At 67.8% G+C, this 20,974-nt stretch overlaps 5 protein-coding genes across 5 annotated transcripts in view; 3 read left to right on the plus strand and 2 right to left on the minus strand.

Moving 5' to 3' along the window:
- The window catches only part of CHLNCDRAFT_133914 (hypothetical protein), a gene marked incomplete at both ends in the record, with an annotated part of 5,057 nt that extends 2,236 nt beyond the window's left edge, over positions 1 to 2,821 (plus strand). Inside the window, 4 exons of the mRNA XM_005847549.1 lie at positions 308 to 548; positions 746 to 859; positions 1,010 to 2,212; positions 2,340 to 2,821. Of these exons, the coding sequence (XP_005847611.1) occupies positions 308 to 548; positions 746 to 859; positions 1,010 to 2,212; positions 2,340 to 2,821 (2,040 nt within the window). The remainder of the gene's footprint in view (positions 1 to 307; positions 549 to 745; positions 860 to 1,009; positions 2,213 to 2,339) is intronic.
- Positions 2,822 to 3,677: 856 nt separating this feature from the next.
- Positions 3,678 to 6,718, plus strand: CHLNCDRAFT_133915 (hypothetical protein; the record flags this gene model as incomplete). The annotated part of the gene is made up of 11 exons (XM_005847550.1): positions 3,678 to 3,847; positions 4,063 to 4,204; positions 4,327 to 4,476; positions 4,624 to 4,696; positions 4,830 to 5,021; positions 5,177 to 5,290; positions 5,416 to 5,523; positions 5,637 to 5,701; positions 5,933 to 6,082; positions 6,242 to 6,317; positions 6,468 to 6,718. 11 exons carry the CDS (start codon positions 3,678 to 3,680, stop codon positions 6,716 to 6,718), a joined length of 1,491 nt encoding a protein of 496 aa, XP_005847612.1.
- A 4,871-nt stretch (positions 6,719 to 11,589) lies between these two features.
- Positions 11,590 to 15,807, minus strand: CHLNCDRAFT_133919 (hypothetical protein; the record flags this gene model as incomplete). The annotated part of the gene is made up of 16 exons (XM_005847718.1): positions 11,590 to 11,657; positions 11,762 to 11,855; positions 12,001 to 12,108; positions 12,261 to 12,402; positions 12,587 to 12,680; positions 12,899 to 12,979; positions 13,144 to 13,223; positions 13,406 to 13,497; positions 13,643 to 13,723; positions 13,910 to 14,018; positions 14,221 to 14,297; positions 14,531 to 14,612; positions 14,771 to 14,894; positions 15,037 to 15,142; positions 15,375 to 15,585; positions 15,695 to 15,807. The coding sequence occupies 16 exons, from the start codon at positions 15,805 to 15,807 to the stop codon at positions 11,590 to 11,592; spliced, it is 1,662 nt and encodes a 553-aa protein (XP_005847780.1).
- A 1,031-nt stretch (positions 15,808 to 16,838) lies between these two features.
- CHLNCDRAFT_23381 (hypothetical protein) lies at positions 16,839 to 17,970 on the plus strand (the record flags this gene model as incomplete). The annotated part of the gene is made up of 4 exons (XM_005847551.1): positions 16,839 to 16,946; positions 17,123 to 17,234; positions 17,464 to 17,633; positions 17,842 to 17,970. Coding segments are annotated over 4 exons (519 nt in total), but the record flags the coding sequence as incomplete, so codon positions are not given.
- Positions 17,971 to 19,300: 1,330 nt separating this feature from the next.
- On the minus strand, positions 19,301 to 20,883 carry CHLNCDRAFT_133921 (expressed protein; the record flags this gene model as incomplete). The annotated part of the gene is made up of 7 exons (XM_005847719.1): positions 19,301 to 19,441; positions 19,618 to 19,879; positions 20,104 to 20,177; positions 20,275 to 20,341; positions 20,461 to 20,507; positions 20,631 to 20,731; positions 20,811 to 20,883. The coding sequence occupies 7 exons, from the start codon at positions 20,881 to 20,883 to the stop codon at positions 19,301 to 19,303; spliced, it is 765 nt and encodes a 254-aa protein (XP_005847781.1).
- Positions 20,884 to 20,974: the final 91 nt, after the last annotated feature.

The raw sequence follows: 20,974 nt of genomic DNA on the forward strand, positions 1-20,974 counted from the left end.
CGCTCCAGCACCGTGGCCAGCGCGGCGCCGGCGCCCGCGGCGGCCGCGGCCGTCGAGGCGGCCGGCGGCAGCTCCACAGCCAGGTGCTCTGGCACGGAGTCCCCCGCCTCGGCGAGGGCAGCCTGCAACGGGAGAGAGGATCGGGCGGGTTGCCGTGCACTGTGTTGTGTGTTTGGTGGTGTGGTGTGCAGTATGCACCGCTGCTTGCTGGCATTCGGTTGGGGGCCGCGGAACGAAACCGCCAGCCTCGCGTCCCTCCCTCCCTCCTCCGTGCTCCCACCCCGCCCGATCCTCTCTCCCGTTGCAGGCTGCCCTCGCCGAGGCGGGGGACTCCGTGCCAGAGCACCTGGCTGTGGAGCTGCCGCCGGCCGCCTCGACGGCCGCGGCCGCCGCGGGCGCCGGCGCCGCGCTGGCCACGGTGCTGGAGCGCAGCCGGCGGCTGTGCCTGCTGCAGTACGACAAGGAGCGGTACAGCCCCCTCGCCTTCTTGGATCTCGCCTCCAAGCTCAACGCCAGCCTCACAGACGAGCAGCTGAGCGTGTTTGGGGGTGCGCAGGCAGCCCGGCAGCCTTGCCGCGTGCCTTCGCCGTGCGCGCTGCCCAAGCAGCCGCGCCGCTGCCCTGGCATGCCCGCCGGGGCCGCTGCACGGCCTGCCTGCTGCCCGCCTCGGCCATGCACCCATTCTCACCCTCCCTCCCTCCCTCCCTCTCTTCTTCTCCCTCGCGCCTCTCCTGCGCCGCCCCAGCGCTGTACGAGTGGCGGGACAGCGTGGCGCGCCAGCTGGACGAGTCCACCGGCTACCTGCTGCCCCGCGCCCAGCTGCTCAAGCTGGCGCAGGCCATGCCCAGGACCGTGCTAGGTGGTTGCCTGCCTGCTTGCGTTGCTTGGCTTCGGCCTCCCCGTCTGCAGCGGAAACGGCGGCAGAGGGCCTGCTGGGGACCCAGCTTCCGGGCCTTGGGGGTGGGCTCCGCCTGACCTTAGATTACTCACTGCCTTCCGCCGCCTGCAGAGCTGCACAAGGCCCTCGGCCGCTCGTCGCCGGTGATCAGCCGCCAGGTGGCAGAGGTGCTGGCTGCCATCCAGGCAGCACGGCAGCCCGAGGTGGTGGCAGCTGTCGGGGAGCAGCGGCAGCAGCCCTGGAAGCAGCTGCTGGAGCAGCAGCAGCAGCAGGCAGCGGCGCCGGAGCCGGCTGCAACACCAGCAGCGGCGCCTGCCGCAAGGCCGGCCCTGCAGCCCAGGGCGGTCAAGCCGCTGGTCGCGTCTGGCGCCGGTGCAAGCAACCTGCTGGGCGCGGCCGTGAGTCGCGCCGGGTTGGCGCCGCCGGCGGCCAAGCCAGCGCTGCAGCCCAGAGCGGTCAAGCCGCCGGCAGCCAGCGGTGGCGGCAGCTTGTTTGCAGCAGCAGTGCCGCCTCCCATTGTGGCAGCAGCAGCGGCAGCAGAGCAAGCCACCGAGCCGGCTGTGCCAGCAGCCGCGGAGGAGCAGGCGGCCGCATCAAAGCCAGCGCTGCAGGCCCGGCAGCTCAAGCCGCTGGCTGTGCAGCAGGAGGCGGCTGCGGGGGGCTTGCTTGGCGGCACGCCATCGCTGGCAGCCCTGCAGCCGCAGCCTGCTGCAGCGCTGCCGGCGCTGGGCAGGGGAGCGCCCTCGGCAGCAGGCTCCCTCCTCGGTGCGGGCGCCAGCACCAGCACTGCGGCAGCGGCAGCTGCGGTCAAGGCCTCCTTTGCCCTGCCCTTTGGCTTTGCCACCTCTTCCCAGGCGCCAGCCGCGGCGCCAGCCGCAGCAGAGACACCCGCGCCGGCCGTGCCGGCAGGGGAGCAGGGCCGGCAGGCCGAGCCGGAGGCGGCAGGCGGTGGCGGCGCCGGCTCGCAGCGGGATGCCATCCGTGCGGCGGTGGAGGCTATGCGGGGCGAGCAGGAGCAGGCGCCAGCACAGCAGCAGCAGCATGGGCAGCGGCAGGGGCAGCAGGATGGGCCGCCGCCAGCTCAAACGGCGGCAGCGGCGGCGGCACCAGCCAGGCCGGGTGTTGGCAGCGACCTAGGGGAGTTCCTGCCCCTGCCCATTTCAGAGAAGTATGGCAAGGGCGCGGTGAAGCGGCGGCAGCCGCAGGAGCAGCAGCAGCCCGGCGGCGGCGGCAAGAAGGCGCGGCGGCAGGCGGCGCAGCACGCGCAGCGAGAGCAGCACCTGAAGGCGACGCTGGTGGATCTGGGCCTGGAAGGTGGGGCCTCCCTTCAACGCTGCGCTGAGCTGGCGGCCATGGGGCTTGCACGCATCGTCTCCACCGCATGCCGAAGGGTGGGCATCCCTCTGAGCTGTCCCCAGGCCTGCCATGCGCCTGCCTGCAGATGCCAGCGAGGATGAGGCCGAGGAGGCGGCGGAGGCTGACCGTGGCAGCGACAAGACGCGCCAGCAGCAGCAGCAGGGCAAGCGTGCCAAGCAGCAGCAGGGGGCGGCAGCCGGCCAGCCACAGGGTGGTCAGCCAGAGGGCGGGCAGGCGCGCAGCAAGGCTGTTGACTATGAGGCTGCCCGGTCAAAGTTTGACCTTGGCATCGTGAACCCTCATGCGCAGCCCAAGGAGGAGGCCGGCGGTCGCGGCGGCCGCGGCGGGCGCGGGCGTGGCGGAAGAGGTGCGGCTCGCGGCGGGCGGGGGGCTCCTGGCGGGCGCGGCGGCGGGCGCGGCGGCGGGCGCGGCGAGGCGCTGGCCTCCCTCGTGCCGCCCGGCAAGTTCAACCCGTACGCAGCGCCGGAGCTGAACGCGCTCAAGGGCGGCAAGCGCAGCGCGGTGCACGTGCGCAGCGGCAACCGCAGCATGACCTTCAAGGAGTGAGGGAGGGAGTGGCTGCCGACTTATCGTCCTGGGTGCGTGACCGGCTTATCATCCTGTGCTTTTCCATTCCATCTTCTTGGCAGGCTGTAAAGTCTGGCTTCGCCCCGCTATAACATAGTGTGTGCTGTTGGTCACTGCCTGGGTGGTTGCGGGTAGCTAACAGCAGGCTTGGCAAGCAAGCCGGTGCCGCCGCCGCATACGGGCAACTGGTCGCCCGGGCGGGCTGGCCATGCATGCTGGAATCGTTCTTGCACGGTGCTTTACTTCAGAATTCGGTATCGGTGCCCTCTTAGTGAGGGTGCAGGTGCAGGCACCCTTGTGCGGCCGGCAGTGCACCGCCTTGACGGCCAGCGTGGAGGTGGTGCACAGGCCTGTCACCTCGTCCACCTGAATCAGCCCAACCTCCACCAGGTGCGCTGCCGTCTCCAGCCTCAGCTTGTGTGTGCAGCCGACGACCTCACCGGCTGCCCGCACGTGGACGCACACAGCATCCGCTGCGCCATGGACAGCAGATGGGGGGGGGAGGTGGGCAGGCATCTTTCAGCTGACATTGGTGCATTTGCCCGGACCCGGCTCTTTCCACTCACCACTGTAGCGCAGGAGCAGCAGCTGAGATCGCCCACAAATTGATGCAGCGCTGGGGGGTCTGTGACACGTGTCGCCGATCCACCGCAGTCACTTAGAGTCCTGCCGACACGGAGCTTCCTGTTGCGCTTCTGAGTTTGCTGGCGTCGTGCTGGTCGTATCCACACCTCGGCTGCCGTTCCAGCTCTCCCGTCGACTCGGCGCCTTCAGCCTCAAGCTCGCACCAGGCTTTTGCGTTGCAGCAGCGATCAAGAGGCTGGGGGGGCTCACCATGCCTGTGTCGACCTGCCCGTTGGAGCCGGAAGTGGCTGAGACAGCGCCACCGGCGCTCCCTTCGCTCCTGCCCACATACAAGCACGCCGAGAGGCAACCGCTCGGAGCCCTGGATGTGGCAAGCTTTTTTAGCGTGGAGGGAGCGGCCAGGAAGCAAGGGACGCTGAGGTGCGGCGCTGCCACTGCCGCCGCCGCCGGGCAACGTCGCCACTCGTCTGTCGGCCTGGCAACACTTTCGGCGCCAGGCTGTTGCTGCCCTGAAGGCCTGCTGGAGTGTCCTTGTTATGCTCCAACATAATTCTAACTCGCGGTGCAGCAGCCTGTCCAGCTGTCTGCCAAGCGTGTTGCCAACCCGAAACCCGAAGCTGCTGCCACTGCCGCAGGTCGCTGGCGGGCCAGTTTGCCGGCATGCCAGGCACTGTGTCGCTCGGCGGAGGCTTCCCGCCGGCCTCGCTCTTCCCCTTCACGGGCCTCTCGCTGCAGCTGGCCTCTGGGGGGGCAGTGAACATCAGCGACCCCGCAGCGGTGCGGCAGCAGCAGGCGCTTCATGCCTGCACAGGGGTGCCTTTGGAGTTGCTCGCCGGGTGGCCTGGCAGCGTGAACCTTGCTGGATCGATCACACCTTTCACCCTTTGGATTTCCTGCAGGTCGCCTCGGCACAGCAGTACAACTTCAGCCTGCGCGGCTACCAGCCGCTGCTGCAGTGGGTGGAGGGGCATGTGGGCGCCATGCACTCGCCGCCGGCGGCGGGCGCCCACCAGAGCCTCATCACAAACGGCGGCAACCACACGCTGGAGGTGCGCAGACGGCGCCGTGCTGCCGCCTCCGGGGCGTGCTCGCATGCCTGCCAGCAGGCCCGGGGTGCTTGCCTGCTCGCCTGCCTGACATCCAGGCAGGAGCCAGCGGCTTCACGTGTCTGCCACTCCCGTTGCCCCGCGCCGCAGATGATTATGGCTCTGTTCATGGACCGAGGCGACAGCCTGCTGCTGGAGGAGTACAGCTACCCAGTGATGACGGGTGGGTGGGTGCCTGGAGGGCCTGTGGGTGTGTGATGGCGGGGTGGGGCGGGCGTGAACGTGGCTGGTGGCCGCGACCCATGGCGTTCACGCCTTGCCTGTGGCCCCCCTGCTCCCCTCCCCTCGCGCCGCAGAGAGCCTGGCGCAGCCCAAGGGCCTGCACGCCGTGCCGGTGCCCATAGACGCGCAGGGGATCATACCCCACAGGCTGGAGGCTTTGCTGGAGGGCCTCAGGGCGGCCGCCGCCGCGGGGTCCCCCGTGCGCTTCCCCAAGCTGCTCTACACCGTGCCTGTGGCCCAGAACCCAACAGGCAAGCCGGGCGCCTGTCACCACACGCCGCAGCTGGCCTGCCCTGCATTCCTGTGCGGCGTGCACTGCTGCTTCCCTCCCTCGGCCAGCCAGCCATGGCATCGTCCCGCCTCCACCCATGATCTGTCCCCTCCAACTCAACCCCGCCCTCCACACACCGCCCCTGCGCAGGCTGCACCGTCACCTCGGAGAGGCGGGCCGCTGTGTACCGCCTGTGCCAGCGGTACAACCTGCTGCTGGTGGAGGACGACGCCTACTTCTTCCTGCAGTACCCCAGCGGCCCAGGTACCGCTGCCACCATCATCAACTGCCCATCGCACTCGAGCTTGCTTGCGGCCGAGGTCCAGCCCTGGCTGCAGATGCTCCACTCACTCACTCGCGCTCACCACTTGCTGCTGTGCCCTGCGCAGATGCTGTCCCAGGGCTTCACGGCCTGCAGGGCAGCGGCAGCTACCTGTCCCTTGACGTGGACGGCCGCGTGATCAGGGTGGAAAGCTTTGCCAAGTTCATGGCACCTGGTGCGGGCCGGGGCGGGCCGCGACACGTCTGTCTGTGGGAGCTGGCCGGTCAGCTGTGCTGCTGTGCTGCTGTGCTGACTGGCGCCGCTGTTGCTGCTCACATTGTCGTTCAGGCCTGCGGCTGGGCTGGGTCACAGCACACCCCCAGATCATCGACAAGCTCGCAATGATAATCCAGGTGAGCACAAGGCGCTTGCTGATGGGGTGCCCTTGCCGCCGACACGCTGTGCTGCTGGCTGGTGGCCCACGCTTTGCTGCCGACTGGCGCCCTTGTCGAGGATCCCAGCAGCTGCCTCGCGTGTCCGTCTTCCATGCCGTCCGCGGAACTTCCATTCCGCTAGCAGCAAGCTTGCTCGCGGCCGACCTCCCTGCCCCTGCCCCTGCTCTCCTCGCCTTGCCGCCCCTGCAGTCGCACACGGTGGGCCCCTGCTCGCTGGCCCAGGTGGTCATGACAGAGGCGCTCAAGGCGTGGGGAGATGATGGGCTGGACGCACACCTGCGCATGGTGCAGCGCGAGTATGCCACCCGGGCAGAGGTCGTCGCGGCGGCCTGCCAGAAGGTGTGTGGCGCAACGCTGCTGCACGAAAGAGGCAGCTAGCGGCGAGGTGGTTGGCAGGTGCTTGACCGGTAGCTTCTCGGGCTTCTGTGACAGCCGGCTCTGCTTCTCCCCTGCGTGCCGCTGCCCACTGGCTGCTTGTGTGCCTGCTTGTCCCTGCAGCACCTGGCGGGCCTGGCGGAATGGACTGTACCCTCGGCTGGCATGTTCCTCTGGCTGCGCCTGCTGACGGTGGAAGGTGAGACAGGGCCAGATTGAGCCTTGCCTGCTGCCTGTGAACGTCTGCACCACGTGGCCGCCTGCCTGCCTGCCCTTGGCCAGTAGGCGCTCTCCCCCGTTCCCTGGCACCAACACAACCACCGCCCTGCCCTTCCCTCCTCCCCCGCAGACGCCAGCGAGATCTGGGGCGCGCTCAAGGCGGCCAAGGTGGTGCTGATGCCGGGCCGCGCCATGCACTGCCGCTCCGCCGACCCCGCCTTCCGCTCCCCCTACATGCGCGTCTCCTACTCCTATGCACCGCCAAAGGACCTGGAGGAGGGCATGCGCCGCCTGGGGCAGGTGCTGCGCGAGCACGCAGCCGCCCAAGTGGAGGCCGCTGACGTCGGCGCCGCCGCCAAGACCGGCATGCTGCTGGGCTGAGCGGGAGCGGGCGCGGTGCGGCCGCACGCGCCCGGCCGGCAAGCCCTGCAACAGAGCTCTGGAGACCGTCAAACCCAAGGACCCACCTTAGCCCCAGTGTGCTTCCATCGCAGTACTGGCAGTAGCTGGTGGATGACCACCAACCCTGCTCCCCTCCCGACAACCGCATGCATGTAGCTTCATCCCTAGTTCGAGTTTTAGCCTTTCGTCAAGCCGGGTGGCGCATGCACCCTTGCTCTCCGCACGCAGGTCGCCATTCTTGGCCCCACTGAAGACAAACACCGCAGGCCCTTCCATTTCCCTCCCCTTCCCTCCCCGCGCTGCCACATGGCGCCCCTCCTTGGGATGCCCATGCGATCCCCCCATCGCTTTCCCCCACCACCTTTCATTCAAACACACCTCTGTCGGCGGCGGCGGCCTGTGCGGTCTGCACAAGTGCAGCCGGCGCCGGCCTTACCTTGTTTCTCCAGTACTTTGTTGAGAGCGCCCGCGAGTCACCCACACCCTGTCCCCAACTCCTCTGTGCCCACGGTTGCTGCACAGCTGTTGCCTGCCTGCATCGCCTTCGAATCACCCCTGCCTGCTTTGTTGCATTGCAAAACGAGCTCGTGTGGTTATGTAAATCCAACTGCTTATGTAAATCCAACTGGCGATCACAGCCCCAGCCGGGCAGCCACATCCCGCAGCCCGGCAGCATGCTCCCCGCCTGCCGCGGTGCCCGCAGAGTCCGGCTCCCGGCCCACTGCCGCCTGGAAGGCAGCACTGTGCCCTGGCTTGTCCAGGGGACCAGCGGTACCGCTGCCTGATGCCTCACCGGGCGCTGCACCGCCAACTGCATGCGTACGGTGGTCGGAGTAGGGATGAGGGCATGCCTGTCGAAAGGCGCAAGCATTCCTCGCCATTGGCAATGACGGCTGCTGGACTGCATCCAGCCGACGCTGCTGCAGCCGCGCCGAAGTCGAGTGGGCGCCTTGGAGCGGGGGCAGCTGCGGCGGCAGGAGGTAACTTTGTCAGCGGCCTGCCCGGCACCTGTGCTTGCGTCTCGGCAGAGCAGAGCGGGTCAGCGCCTCACCTATGCTGTCGTCCTGGAAGTCCAACCCTGCCGGTGCCTCCAGGGCTGGAACCTTGGCATCGAAGTGCTGGTGCCCCATTGAGGGTGCCGAGCCTTGAGATAGGATGAGGTGTGTGGCAACAGTGAGAGTCCCACTCAGAGAAGCCGCCCTGCTGGGCATGAGGTGCCGCCCAGCTGGCGCACCCCCAAACGTCCCACATTGGCAGCAATCGTCTGATGCGGCGTGGCCCTCACTAAAGGTGCACCAAACCCCGGGGAGCCTCCCCCGCAGCCTCCCAACCTGCTGCTGGTTTGAGGGAAGACGCAGTTCAGGAGGAACAGGCCGCCAGGTGGGGCGCAGGTGGCGCCGCTACGCGATAGATCGCGAAATCCGCCTTGCAAGCGCTGCCCGCCATCGCCCACCTGCCACCGCCCTACCCCTGCTGCTGCCAGGATGGCCCGGGTTCCAGGCCGCGGCGCCCCGCCGCGGATGCGCCGTGGCACCGTTTGGATCCTGATTACAGCCATCGCCATCTTCCTTGTGGTCATGCTGCCCGCTGAACGGAAGAAGCCAGAACAGACGCAGGTGCGGTTGAGCAGCCACCACCTGCCACCACGCAGCGCTGGTCCAGGCTTCGTTGACTTGAGCTTGCTGCTCCTGCTCGCAGGTGCCAAAGGCCACCGCAGTGACGGTAAAAGCAGCTGGAACGGCAGAGGAGCCAGCGGCGGGCACGGCTGCGGCAGGCGAGAGCGGGGCAAAGGAGGAACCGGCGGCCCAGCCAGAGGGGGCAGCAGCAGCAGAGGAGGCCGGCGGAGAGCAGCCTCAGCACACGGCCCAGGAGGCCGGCAGCAGCTCGCAGTACGGCACGGGCGTGTTCTTCGAGGTGCCAGCCAAGAAGGAAGGCGACCCTCCCACCAAAATGGAGCTGCTCAACGAGCCGGTGCCAGAGGTAGGATGGACCGCCAGACAGCTGGGAAACGGTCAGGGGCCCGCACTGCCAGCCTGCCCCTGCATGCCCCAAGTGCACGCATCCTTGCATGCATGCTGTCAGCTAGCCTCCCTCCCCTTTAATCTCTGATCTCCTACCTTCCTGCCTGTCCTGGTCTGCCCCTCCAGGACTGCTACATGGAGGAGCATGCGGACTATGAGGGCCCCTCCCTGACCTGGGGCCTGACTTACAAGCTGGCCTCGGCGGCGCAGTGCTGCCAGGCATGCAAGGAGGTGCGGTGCCGCCGCCGCCAGCACACGTGGGACCTGGTTGTGCCTCTCAAAACTTGGGAAGCAATCGCCTCCTGCTTGCTGCTAGCAGGGCTGCTGCCCAAGTGTGGCGTGTCTGTCCAGAGGCATGCACGCATGCGAGCGCCCCGCCTGCGCCGTGCCCGCTTGCTTTGCCTGCAGAAGCAGGAGCCCGATGGCGAAGGCCGGCGGTGCAATGTGTGGGTGAGTGGTGGGAGGCTCGCCAGGGGCAGCTGGCAGAGGGCTGCATTTCCACGCAACTGTGTGGTGAACACGAGATGCTCGACACTGCTCCCCGGGGCTACCCACATGCTCCACCCCTGACCTCACCCTTTGCCACCCGGCTCCCACAGTGCCGCCATGCCACGCTGCTGCCTGTCCAGGTCTACTGCCCCAGCCCCACGGGCGACTGCTGGTCTGCCGACATCTGGAACCACACCACGGGCGAGTGCTGGCTCAAGTGGCAGAAGGACTGGGACAATAACGGTGAGGCGGCAGAAGGAATCCAGGTGCAAGTTCCCCCCCTTGCTTGCCCCCACCCCTCCCACATGCCCCTGTGTGTTGCATGCAGTTGATCGTGCGGGCACCAACCTCCAGGTCAACCGCCGTGGAAAGTACAAGCCCGAGTTTCGCCAGGAGCACAAGACGGCGCCAGGTGAGGCTTGCGGGGCTGGGGTGTGGGATGGCGCCGCAGCAGGCGAGCGCGTTTTCTCACCCGCCTGCTGTGCCCGCTTGCTGCACTGCTGCAGAGGAAGTGGCGTGGGCCGCCGGCGTGATCCCTGCTGCCTAAGTAATCTAGCTACGTGTTTGCTGTAACAAACTCAAATGCCAGGCGGCAGCGCCGGTTGCGCCCAGGCCACATGCTGTGGCGGCGATGGGGCGTATACATCGCCTAAGACCTGCTTGAACACGTTCCTTGGCTCTCCTCTAGAGATGGGCGAGCATCCCTTTAAATTGGAAGCCGCAGCGCAGCTGGTGACGAGGCGCCAGCCAGCCTGGCGTTCACCGCCGGCCCCAACTGGCACGGCGCTCAGTTCAGGACTCATCCGCTGTTCCAAGGTTGCCAGCTTCCACTCAGGCCAGCAGCCGCCATGGACCTGCTCGCAGCAGTTCTGGACCGCCTGCCCTTCATCATGAGCGACCTGGTGGTGTATGGCTCCATGGCCCTCACCTCTGCCGCCATCTACCTGCTGGCCTTCTTCGGAATCGTGGGCAGCTTCTACAGGAGCAGCAGCAGCCTGGGGCCGCCCACCAGGGCGCTGGCCGCCGCCTGGGCGTTACTGGTGCCAACGGCGGCCGTGTTCTCTGGGCTGGCGGTTGCTGCCGCACGGCACAACCTGGGAGATTTTAGCACAGGTGGGATGCTGATGGAGGCTGCTGCTGGCCGTGATGAGAGTCGTGCCAACCAGCTGAGCCCAGTGTGTTGCCCCCCGCAACTCCCACCCCTCCGCGTGCAGCGCGCGTGCTGGCGGCGCTGCTGGGCCCGCCGCTCCTGCTGTGGCCTGCCGCCGTGGCGCTCACCTCTACCAAGGCCGTCAGGGAGGCCCACATGCCGCCAGAGCCTGCACCCGCCGCTGCCGAGGTGGAGGAGGAGAAGCAGGCGCTGGTGGCAGAGCCGGCAGGCAGCGGCAGCACGGGAGGCGTCAGCGCTGCTGAGGGGACCACTGTGACGGAGAGCGCTGAAGTCAAGAAGGAGCAATGAGCAGGCCTTGCTGGCAACCTTCGGCCAGCCGGGCGCTGTGCTGCAGTGGCAGTCGAGCGGCACAAAGCAGGCGGCGGCGGCAAGAGGCAGCCTATGCACTGCGGACCCACGTCACATCTGTACAGTGGATGCACTGACATCCGTGCAAAGATCGTAGCGGTGAACTTCAAACGGGGAGGGCATGTAAGGAAGCTGTGGATGTTCATCTCCCCACGATGCTGCTTCATGACCGCCGCTGCAGCAGGGTGCCTCCCTGGCTCCCACACCTAAATCCCTTGGCGAGTTTACATGTCCTGGCTACAATTTTGCGCATTCCCGGCGCGCAACGCGAGCGGACGTTGGTTGGAGAGGTGACGCTTGAGAGGGAAGCAGAGGAGCAAAGAGGTGGTACAGCAAAACTTGACATACTACATTAGGGTGGGCTTGGACTGACAAGGAGCCAGTGGATGGTGGTACAGACAGCGTGGCGCGAAAAAAACTGCCAGGCCAACTGGAAGCAGAAAGACGGCAAACTGGGCTAGTCTACAGCTAAAGGCATCAAAGCAAGGGGGCGCACGCTGGTGGGCGGCCAGCAAAAATCAAGGGCGGCTCTTCGCTGAAAGCAGCACGAATTGGATTCAGGAAAACTGGGAAGCAAGAGGGAAAAGGAGAGGGGGGTAGCGGGGCAACAGAGGCAGGGCGAGTGCAGACTTCTGGCAGGCAGGGTTTGGAAATGACCGCGTGCAAGCGATGGATGGTACAGATGGAGGGCAAGGGGCCATACAATTTGCGCTGGTTGTTCTCGGAAAACACCTGAGCAGCTCCTGGTTGGCGCTAGAGGTGTGCGCAATGGGCAGGCTGAGTTGGGGGAGGCAGGAAGGCACCCGTGGATGAGCCCAGGCCTAGGCAGAGCCAGTGGGCGCCACGCCTTGCACGCACAGGTCTGGGTTGGCGGCCAGCAGCTTGTCCACTGCAGGCAGTAGGCAGGGGACACGTGAGAGGCGGGCCCCGACGCACGGCGAGTGCAGTAACGCACAGCCGCGGCGGCAGCCAGGCGCAGGCAGCAAAGCCCACCGGCGAACGGCTTGACCCTGGTTTCATAGAGCGCCAGCGTCTGCAGTTTGGGCAGGCAGCCCAGGGCCACCACCGAGTTGCTCGTCACGCGGCACTGCAGGCAGGCAGGGCAGGCAGGGCAGGCAGGCGCTCAGTGCGTCGGCCTCCTGAGGGCGACAGTGCGCGCCTCGGCCTCATTTTGTGTAGCAGCCAGGCCCAGGCACGGCAGCAATGCACTGTGCAGGTTTTGGGTGCGATACCCTGTGCAGGTTTTGGGTTGTGCAGGCGCATGCCTGGGAGAGGTTGAGGGCCATGAGCTCGTTGAGCTTGATCAGGTGGAGGATGCAGCTGTTGCTGACCCGGTAGTTCTGCCAGAGGAAGAGTCGGGCGAGGAGAAGGAGGGCGGGGGTTGAGCGAGGGGTGGAACACAGGTGAATCAGGGGGAGAGGGTTGAGGCAGGAGGTCAAGGCAAGCGGCCAGGCCAGGCGTGGGAGGGCAGCCCCGTGCATGTGGCTGCCACAGGCAGCGTGCAGCTGCCCCAGCAGGCGCTCGCCTGCGCCAGGGAGAGGTGCTGCAGGCGGGTGAGGGCCACCAGGTGTGCCACGCCCGCATCCGTCACACCCCCGCCGCACACCTCCAGGCGCCGCAGGTTCTTCAGCTTGCTGCGGGCGCAGGAGGCGAAGCAGGCATCGCGGAGCAAGCAGCACGCTTCAGGCAGCCGCTGTTTGGAGTGGCCACGGCGGGGGGCCTGGCAGGGGCTAGCCAGCGTGCTTTGCAGGGCGCTAGCCAACGTGCTAACGACAGGCCTGGGCGCGGCCGCCGCTGCATGGGCACTGCGCTGCGCACCTGAGGCTGGCGCAGCCGGCGTCGCCGATGCGCGCCCCAAACAGGTCCAGGCACTCCAGGCCCGCCAGCTGCGCCACGCTGACCATGCCCGCATCTGCGCAAAACAAATGCAGCAGGCGCAGCCCAGTCAGTGAGGAACAGCCAAGGCAAGGCATGCCAGGCGAGCTACTCCGACCAGGCGTGGAGCCGGAGCCAGAGGCGCCGCGGCAAACACGCCGCTTGCCACCTCACGCTTGCCACCTCGTACTCCCTCCCAGCCCAACGGCCATGTGTGTGCACGGTACCGCCGCAGCTGGCAGCCCCGCCCCGCACCTGTGAAGTGGCGGGAGTCGAGGTTGAGGCAGCGCAGCGATGAGAGGCGCCTCAGCCGCTTCAGTCCCAGGTCGTTGACGCCTGCAGGCGGGGGCAGGCAAACAGGGGCCAGGCGGACGCTTGGTGGCAGGCGGGCGGCATGGGTGGATGCCATGCTGCCTGGACTGAGTCCACCCCGCGCCAGCTGCTGCACCGCCAGAGGCATGGGCTGCCTGCTGGCGCGTCCAGCGCCCGCTGCTGGGCACCTGTGAAGGAGAGGTTGAGGCACTCCAGCTGGCGCATCGCCGCCACCGTGCTCATTGTCTCGTTGCTGGCGCTTGTGTCGCTGCAGAAGGGTGAGGGCTCAGCATGAGAGGCGTGAGCTGTGGCGCGGCGCCCAGCTCCTTTGCACTCGCACACACGCGTGCTGTGATGCCAGGCTGCCCGCTTTGCGGCACAGCGGCGGCCCATCCAATGCCCCTCACAGGCAGCCAGCCAGCCAGCCAGCCGCCCAGCTGAGGTGGCCACCTGAGGTCCAGCTGCCGCATCTGGGTGAGGTGGGAGAGCACGGCCAGACCGCCGTCCCCCACCGAGCAGTTTTCCAGGCTCAGCACATGGAGCTGCAGCAGGCAGGCGCACGAGGAAGCCGGCGGCTGGCTGCCATGAGCAGGCGGCGCAGGCAACAACCACGGAGCAGCGAAGCGGCCGAGGCGCCAGCGCTCGCCCGGGGAGCACGGCAGGGCAGGGGGGCGGCGTGTGGCACACCTGCGTGAGGCCGCCCAGCAGCAGCAGGCCCCTGTCGGACACTGCTGTGTAGCCCAGGTGCAGCTCCCTCAGCTGCAGCGCCTGCAGGGCGGGCGGGCAGGCAGGCAGGCGCCCAGGCAACAGCTCGTTGGCTTGTGGGGCGCGTGCAGGGCGCGCTGTCAGGCTTGAGCAGCCCCAAAGGTGCGCCCAAGCTCCCTGCAGCAACAGGAGGGCAGGAGGCGTGGCAGGGGCAGCTGCTGCTGCCAGCTGGCGGCGCCGCCGACTCACCCTCTGGCTGACGGCCGCCAGCGAGGCATCCCCCGCCTGCAGGCAGCGCTCCAAGTTGAGCGCCCGCAGATGTGGCAGGTGGCGCAGCAGCGCCGCCAGCGCCTCGTCGCTGCAAACAAACACACAGCAGATCCCGGCGGGCGGGGGCGTGGCAGGCGTGAGGGGCTCGGGTGGCGGGCAGCCGCCTGGCAGCGATGCCGGAGGGCCAGCTGGGCGCAGGCGGGCAGGACACGCCGTGCTGCGCGTGCGGCTGGTCCTGCACCTCACAGGCAAAGGATGGCTGTTGTTTGCTGGAGGCTCTCTCATCTCACCTGACCCGCACCCCCGCCAGGTTGAGCGCCCGCAGCTGCCCCAGGCTGTGCAGGCACGCCAGGCCATGATCCGTGACCTGCAGGCAGGGCAGGCGGGGAGGCAGGTGCATCGGCGGGTCATGCGCGAGCAGTTACGCGCGAGCACCTGCAGGCCGCTGGCTTTGCAATTGCAAGCACGCGGCCGATGCTGCGACGCAGACAGCTGACTGTGGACGGCAGGCAAGGCACGCACACACACACAGGTGCCACGCGTGCGCGCCTGCGTGCGGGCGAGGCTGAGCTCCTGCAGGCGCGGCATCCGCCGCAGCACCTGGGCATCGCTGTCGTCCAGGCTGCTGCACCAGCCCACATCCAGCTGCTCCAGCTGGCGCAGCTGCGCCAGCGGGGCGAGGCTGCGGGGAGGCGCCAGGGGGCACGTGAGATGCGAGGTGCTGTCCCGGGAGCCGCACAGGCTGGATATGCATGAGGAGGGTGGTTTGATGTGTGGCTGAGGGCAAGCGTGCCACGACAGGCGCGTGCCTGCCCCTGCGCCACCCCCCCGACGCCGCACCTGATCTGGTGGCAGGTCTGCAGGCTGAGGCGGCGCAGGCGGGTGAGCCCCCGCAGGTGCCCCATGCCGACCGCCGTCAGCAGCTCGCAGCCCGCCAGCGACAGCTCCTCCAGCGACGTCATGCCTGCGGCGAGCGAGGAGGGCAGCAGGCAGGGCAGGAGGGTGGCGCACATGTGGCTGCTGGCCCGGCGGGCCGGGTGGCAGGTGCATAGGCTGTGGCAGGTGCAGAGGCTGTGGCGTGACGAGCGCCGGGGCACGGGCCCCACCTTGCAGCAGCGCCAGGCCGCCATCCGTCAGGTCAACACAGTAGTCCAGGCACAGCTGCGCCAGGTGCGGCGTGGGGCCCAGGCTGGCCAGCACCTCGTCCATGCCCTGCAGGCGGGGCGCAGGCAGACGGCGCAGGCGGGTGAGGGGCCAGCAGGAGAGATCCAGGCGAGCGGCGCGTTGCAGAGCTGCCAGCCCAGCCAAGTAGGCAGGCAGGCAGGCAGGCAGGCAGGCAGGTGGGCTGGCAGGCTTCCCCCCTGCCTCTGGCCAGGGCAGGCAGGCAGCCAGCCAGGAAAAAAATGTGCCGAGACAGCTGGCTGGCTGGCTGGCCTGCCCGCACGCTCGCCTCTGTCTTGCTGAGGTCCGCGGCCTCCAGGGAGGGAGTGCTGAGGCAGCGCAGCCAGGAGGGCTGCACGCGCTCGGGGTAGGCGCCCAGGGGCAGGCGGAAGAAGTGCAGGCCCAGGCCGGAGAGCTTGAGCACCGCGGCGTCGTCCAGCTGGCCGCACCCCACCAGCCCCTCCCACAAGCACTGGCTGAGGGTGGGGGGCAGCCTGGGCCAGCGGTGGCGCGGGCGGGGGGTGCAGGGAGCGCAGGAGGGCGTCCAAGGCCAGGGAGAGGAGGTGCTGGGGCCCGGGGCCCGCGGCCTCGGCGCCGCCGAACGAGCGGGAGCGGCTGAGCAGGCGGCGGGGGCGGAAGGGGGACAGCCGCACTATCGGGGCGCCCCCGTCCTCCTCCTCCTCCCTCCGCTGCTTCTTGGAGCAGGCCAGACCCATGGCGCCGCTGGGCTGGCGCCGGGTGCAGCCAGTTCAGGCACTTGGGAGTCGGTGGATGGGGGAGCTGGGTGAGGGGGACCAGGATGCGAGGGGTGGCAGGGGAGATCAGGACGGGCCCATACATGAGATTACAGGCGGGTCCGACATCCCTAGGCCCCAGGGCAGTTTTCAATCTCTGACGTGGCGGAGGTGGTTTTGGCCCCAAGAGCGCATTTCAAGCTCCTGCAGTCCCCCGCGATGCACCAGGAGATCCCTGAAGTCTATCCGAGACCGGTGAGAGGGCAGCAGAGCGGCCGGTGGGTGGGAAAAGCCTGGCTGCCATTCTCGCACTGAGCAGGAGCAGACCGTGTCGGGGAGGCCTGCAATAGCCTACCAGAACCACACATCAGTTAGGGATCGGAAGAGGGGGATGCTGAGGCGGGAGGGTGACTGACTTCCCCCCGCCTGCTGAGCAGCGGCGGCAATCTGTGACGCAGCCGGCAATCAAGCAAGCCCTTGCTGCGTCCTCTGCCTTCCTGAAACAGCCAGCGTTGTACTGCTCTGGTCCATGCTCTCCTAATTCCTGAGCTTGCCTTGCCCAGGGCCCTCTGCTGAGCACCGCAGCACCTGCATTCCCGCGTGTACAGCGGCTACTGCGCAAGCAAGGGGCTGAGCAACAAGCCTGCGATGTGGCATGCCATGCCTGGAGGGCACGCCATCTGGGTGATGCAGGCTCTGCTGGGACCACAGAGATGACCGGCTGGCGCCGCCTGGCGGCGAACCCCCACCTTTCGCGCACCCATGGCCCAACCGTCATGCCTGTGATACAGATGCCTCCCGTGATCGCCACCATGCAGCAAAGCTTGCAGCGGCCCGGGCCTGCCTTGCCGTGCCGCAGTCGCGGTGGCAGGGCCGCAGCTCGGCCGCAGCGCTGGCGGATCTGCTGCCAAGCATCCCATCAGCAGCACACAAGGTGCGGTGCATGTTGCAACGACCACCGACGGCATGATGGCGGCACAGGGTTCTGACCCTCCCTCTCTGCTCCCCAAACAAGCAGGCGGCTCGTTCTCATGCGCCACGCCGACTCTGAGGCGGCATCAGTCCGCGTGAGGGACCACGATAGGGAGATTACGGTGCAGGGCGCGCAGGAGACTCTAGAGGTCGGGAGCGGCGTCAGGCTGTTGTGTCGCAGCCCTGCTGGTGCCAGGGGGAGATGGTGCAGCTGTGCAGGCATCTAGCCTGCCAATAGCACCCAGCAAACAGGGATGCAAGCATCCTGGTGCTGTCACAGCCCTGCCCTCGCCTCCCACCCGCCGCCCCGCTCCTGCCGCCGCAGGTGGGCGAGCAGCTGCGCGCCGCTGGCTGGCTGCCGGAAGTTGTCATCTGCAGCAACGCGCAGCGCACGCGGCAGACGCTAGACGTGCTGCAGAAGGTCATGCCTGAGCTAGGTGCGCTTTGATGCCCCGCACCGTGCCCTGTGGCCAGCGCAGGGGGCAAGCACCTCAGAGCAGCCATCATACACTTTGGGGCAGCCTGGCTCGTCATTCACCGCGCGTTTCACGCTGTCCTGCCTGCCCTGTGCGGCTTTCTATGTTGGAGGAGGCTGCTTGCCAGCTCCGCGTGGGCATTCCATTGCCAAGATCCACCTGCCGCTCCTGCTGCCCCTGCACCCCGCAGGCGAGGCAGACCAGCACTTCCTCGGTAGCCTGTACACCACGGCAGCGCTGGACGGGCAGACGCGGGGCCACCTTTCGGAGCTGGTGGCGGCAGAGGCGGCGTCCTCGCACAGCTGCTGCCTGTGCCTGGGCCACAACAAGGGGTGGGAGGAGGCAGCCTCCTCGTTTGCGGTGGGTGGCCAGCGCCGCCAGCGTTGCGTTTGAGCGCCGCGGTTGTCGCCTGCGGGGCAGGCTGCCCCTGTGGCGGGACGGCTGCACTGCGAGGCATCAGCAGGCCTGCCCTGCCTGGCTGCAGCCTGACCAGCAGCGCTGCACCCCTTGTGGCTGCCAGCTGCGTCACCTCCGGCCAAGCGAAACTGTTGGCGTGCCGACCCTGCAGGGCGAGACGGTGCGGCTAGGCAACGCGCACGCCGCCCTTCTGGAGGCGCAGGGCGCCAGCTGGGCAGAGGCGCTGGCAGAGGGGACACGCTGGCGGCTGGTCCAAGTCCTCACACCGCGGGCAGCCTGAGCCGGATGCCGCGCTCGAGTTGCCCAGTGAATTGCCCTCTGCGTGCGTCTGCTCACCCTGCCAGCTGTGGCGTTGTAAGCTTACAATGCAGGTCTTGGTGTTGGTTAGCGGAGGGGGGTGGTTGAATAGGGTCTCAAAATGCCAAAGCCCTGAGCGGCTATTCAATTCGTGGCGGGGAAAAGCTGGAGGCAAGGTCGGGAGTAGGCGGTAAAGGAGGAAAGAGAGAGAGGGGGGCTGGCTAGCTAGCTTTGTGCAGGTTCCGGGTGCGTTCAGTTGGCTGCGCTCAGTGTGTTTTTGGATAGCCGGGGGGGAGGCTAACAGAATTTTTTCTTTTTTTCTCGGGGGAGGGGGGAGGCGTGGGGATGCAGACAGATGTTGAGGCAGCAGCGCCAAGCTGCGCAAGGTTGATGGCAATGCAAGGGCCCGATTAATAGGTCATACAGGCTGAAAAACAAGAGATGCGCGCAAGGAGGGCAGGCTGCCGGCGCGCGCCCGCAAGGGGCAGCGGCGCCGTTGCCGGCATCGCCACTGGTTGGCATGCCAGCCGCAGCCGCCGCGAACAGGGCCGCGTTCGTCTTTGCGGCCCACATGAATAAGTGGGTTCATACCAGCCCAAGAGAGAAAAAAAATGACGCTGAAGGGGGATGGACCAAAAACTAGGGCGTCTGCGGGCGGAGCAAGGGGGGGGATTGCTCGCCCGCCACGTCCCTGTGCAGTAGTAGCGTTGTCAGAGGAGAGATGGGGGGGGACTCCAGCACAAGCAGGGGAGGGCTCATGGGGTGAGCACGGGGGGGGGAGGCTCCAGCGAGCGAGCACGGGGGGAGGCTCAACAGACAAGTGCAGGAAAAAACGTAGGCGGCAAAGGAATGAAAGGTCGGATGGGGTTGCCGCCGGCGGCCGGCGCCGCCCCACGTCACACGGGGCGGCGACCGACCATTCCCACACAAAGAATAAGAATTGCATCCCAGCTGGAGGCATGGAGCTACTTTTTTTTCCAGCGGCAGTCCGCAAGGTCGATACTGTTGGGGTGGGCCCAGGGGGCAGCACACTGAACATGAAATGGACGGTTATTGAGGAATAAAACGAAGTGCAGGGATGGGAGTGTTGCAGGGGGTGCAATTGGGCGGCGGCGACCCCGGGTGCGTGGCCTCAAGAGGGCGTGGCGGCGCCACACAAAACTGTTTGGCAGAGGGAGGGAGCGAGGAGACCGGGGGGGAGGCAAAGAGCGGGCGGCGAGCACAATTGGTGCGTGCCGCCCTGCGGCCCCAGCCTCTGCCAAGCAGGTGGTGCCAGCGCGCCGGCCGGCCCGGCCCTGGGCGCACAGCTCAGCTCAGGCGCGCACCAGGCCGGGCACGAGCCGGTCGTGCGAGACGCGCGGCGGCGCCATCAGCTCAAACTCGGCCTTGGTGACAAAGCGGCCCTTGATGCGTGGCCGCTTGTCGGCGCTGACCTTGCGCGCGGGATAGACGAGCTGCGGGGCGGGGCAGGGGGAGCAGAGGCAGCGGTCAGGGCAGGCTGGGGAGCAAGGGAGGGCAGCGGGGAGCAGGCCGGCTGCGGCTGGCTGCGGGAGCACGGCAGCGCGCGGAGCGCGCCGCAGGGCTGAGGGAGCAAGGGAGCGTCACCAGCGGGGCGGGCCGCCTGCCTCACCTTGCGCTCGCTGCTCTTGCGGCTGGCCTTCCTGTCGCGCATGCGCGAGGCCTCGGCTGCGGCTGCGGTGGCGGCGGCGGTACTGCTGGGGCCCGCGGGCTCGGCCGTGCTGCCTGCGGGCGAGGCGCCCATGGCGGGCACCGAGGCTGCCGCCAGCGAGGCCTCCAGGTCGGTGGCAGAGGGGATGGCGGCGGTGACCGCGCTCAGCGCGGGGCCCGTCATGTGGAAGGGGTGAGCGCCGCCGCCCACGCTGTGCCACGCGCTGCAGGGCGGCGAGGGGGTGGGGGCAGGGGCAGGGGCGGGCAGTTGGGCTTGGTTTCAGCTCGCGAACCAACCCTAGCAATGCCAAGGTTTGTTCCAGGCGAGGATGTGCCTGTTACACAGGCAGGCACGGGGGCGCGCTGGGGGGGCAGCGCCCAGCTGGCCTGGAGGCGCAAGCTGCGGAGGCGAGCCGGCGCGACGGGGACGCTGGGGCTGGGCACCCACCTCATCACCGAGCCAAAGTCCAGCTTCAGCTTCAGGCCGTGCAACCCCAGAGGCAGCGGGGCGGGGACGGGCTCCTGCAGCAGCAGCGCGCAAAGAGCCGGGCCAGTGAGCAGGGTGCGGCAGGGCGTGAGCGGTCGCACCCGCTGCTGCTAGTACCCAGGGGACACGCACCAGCTGCTGCTGTGCGCGCTCCAGGTCGTCCAGGGCAAGGGGAAAGCTAGAGGTCAGCTCTTGGAGCCTGCAAGCACGTGGGGGGAGAGAGGACCCCTCCAAAAGTGCATGGTTGGGGTTCATCGGGCCGAGGCCGAGGAGGGCGCCGCCCTAGCCCCAAAGACGCGCCAGGCGGCATGCACGCACCTTGAGCTGGCGGGCGACGCTGGGGCGATGGAGACGGAGCTGGTCGCCTGCAGGGAACGGGGGTTGCGGGCAGCGGGCGTGAGGGGGCCTGTCCGCTCTGCCGGCCGCCTTGTGAGGGCTCAAGACGCAGTCTTCAGCCCAGCAGCAGCGCAATGCGGCACCCCCGTCACCTCGGCGGAGCCAATCTCCCCCAAGAAGAACTCGGTGGCGTCCAGGCTGCTGCTGGAAGACAGGCTGAAGTCATTGTGTTGCGGCACGGTGAGCAGGTCGTCTGCAGAGCAACGCCCTCGTTAGCAGGGGTCCATTTTCTCGGAGCGACGCCCGGGGCCCCGCAACCCTGCAACACTCACCAAAGTCGCTGTGCTCGCTGCACTCCAGGAAGGGGAGGGAGCCAGGCAGCGTCAGGAAGGAGACGGCTGTCATGGCCTCCTGATTCGGCTGCCACAAACTCCTGCAGAGGTGGGTGTTGTGCTAGGAAGATACAAATTGACAATGCAAGTGAAATACGAAGAGA

Source organism: Chlorella variabilis, assembly GCF_000147415.1.
Source record: "Chlorella variabilis unplaced genomic scaffold CHLNCscaffold_10, whole genome shotgun sequence".
Taxonomy (NCBI): domain Eukaryota; kingdom Viridiplantae; phylum Chlorophyta; class Trebouxiophyceae; order Chlorellales; family Chlorellaceae; genus Chlorella; species Chlorella variabilis.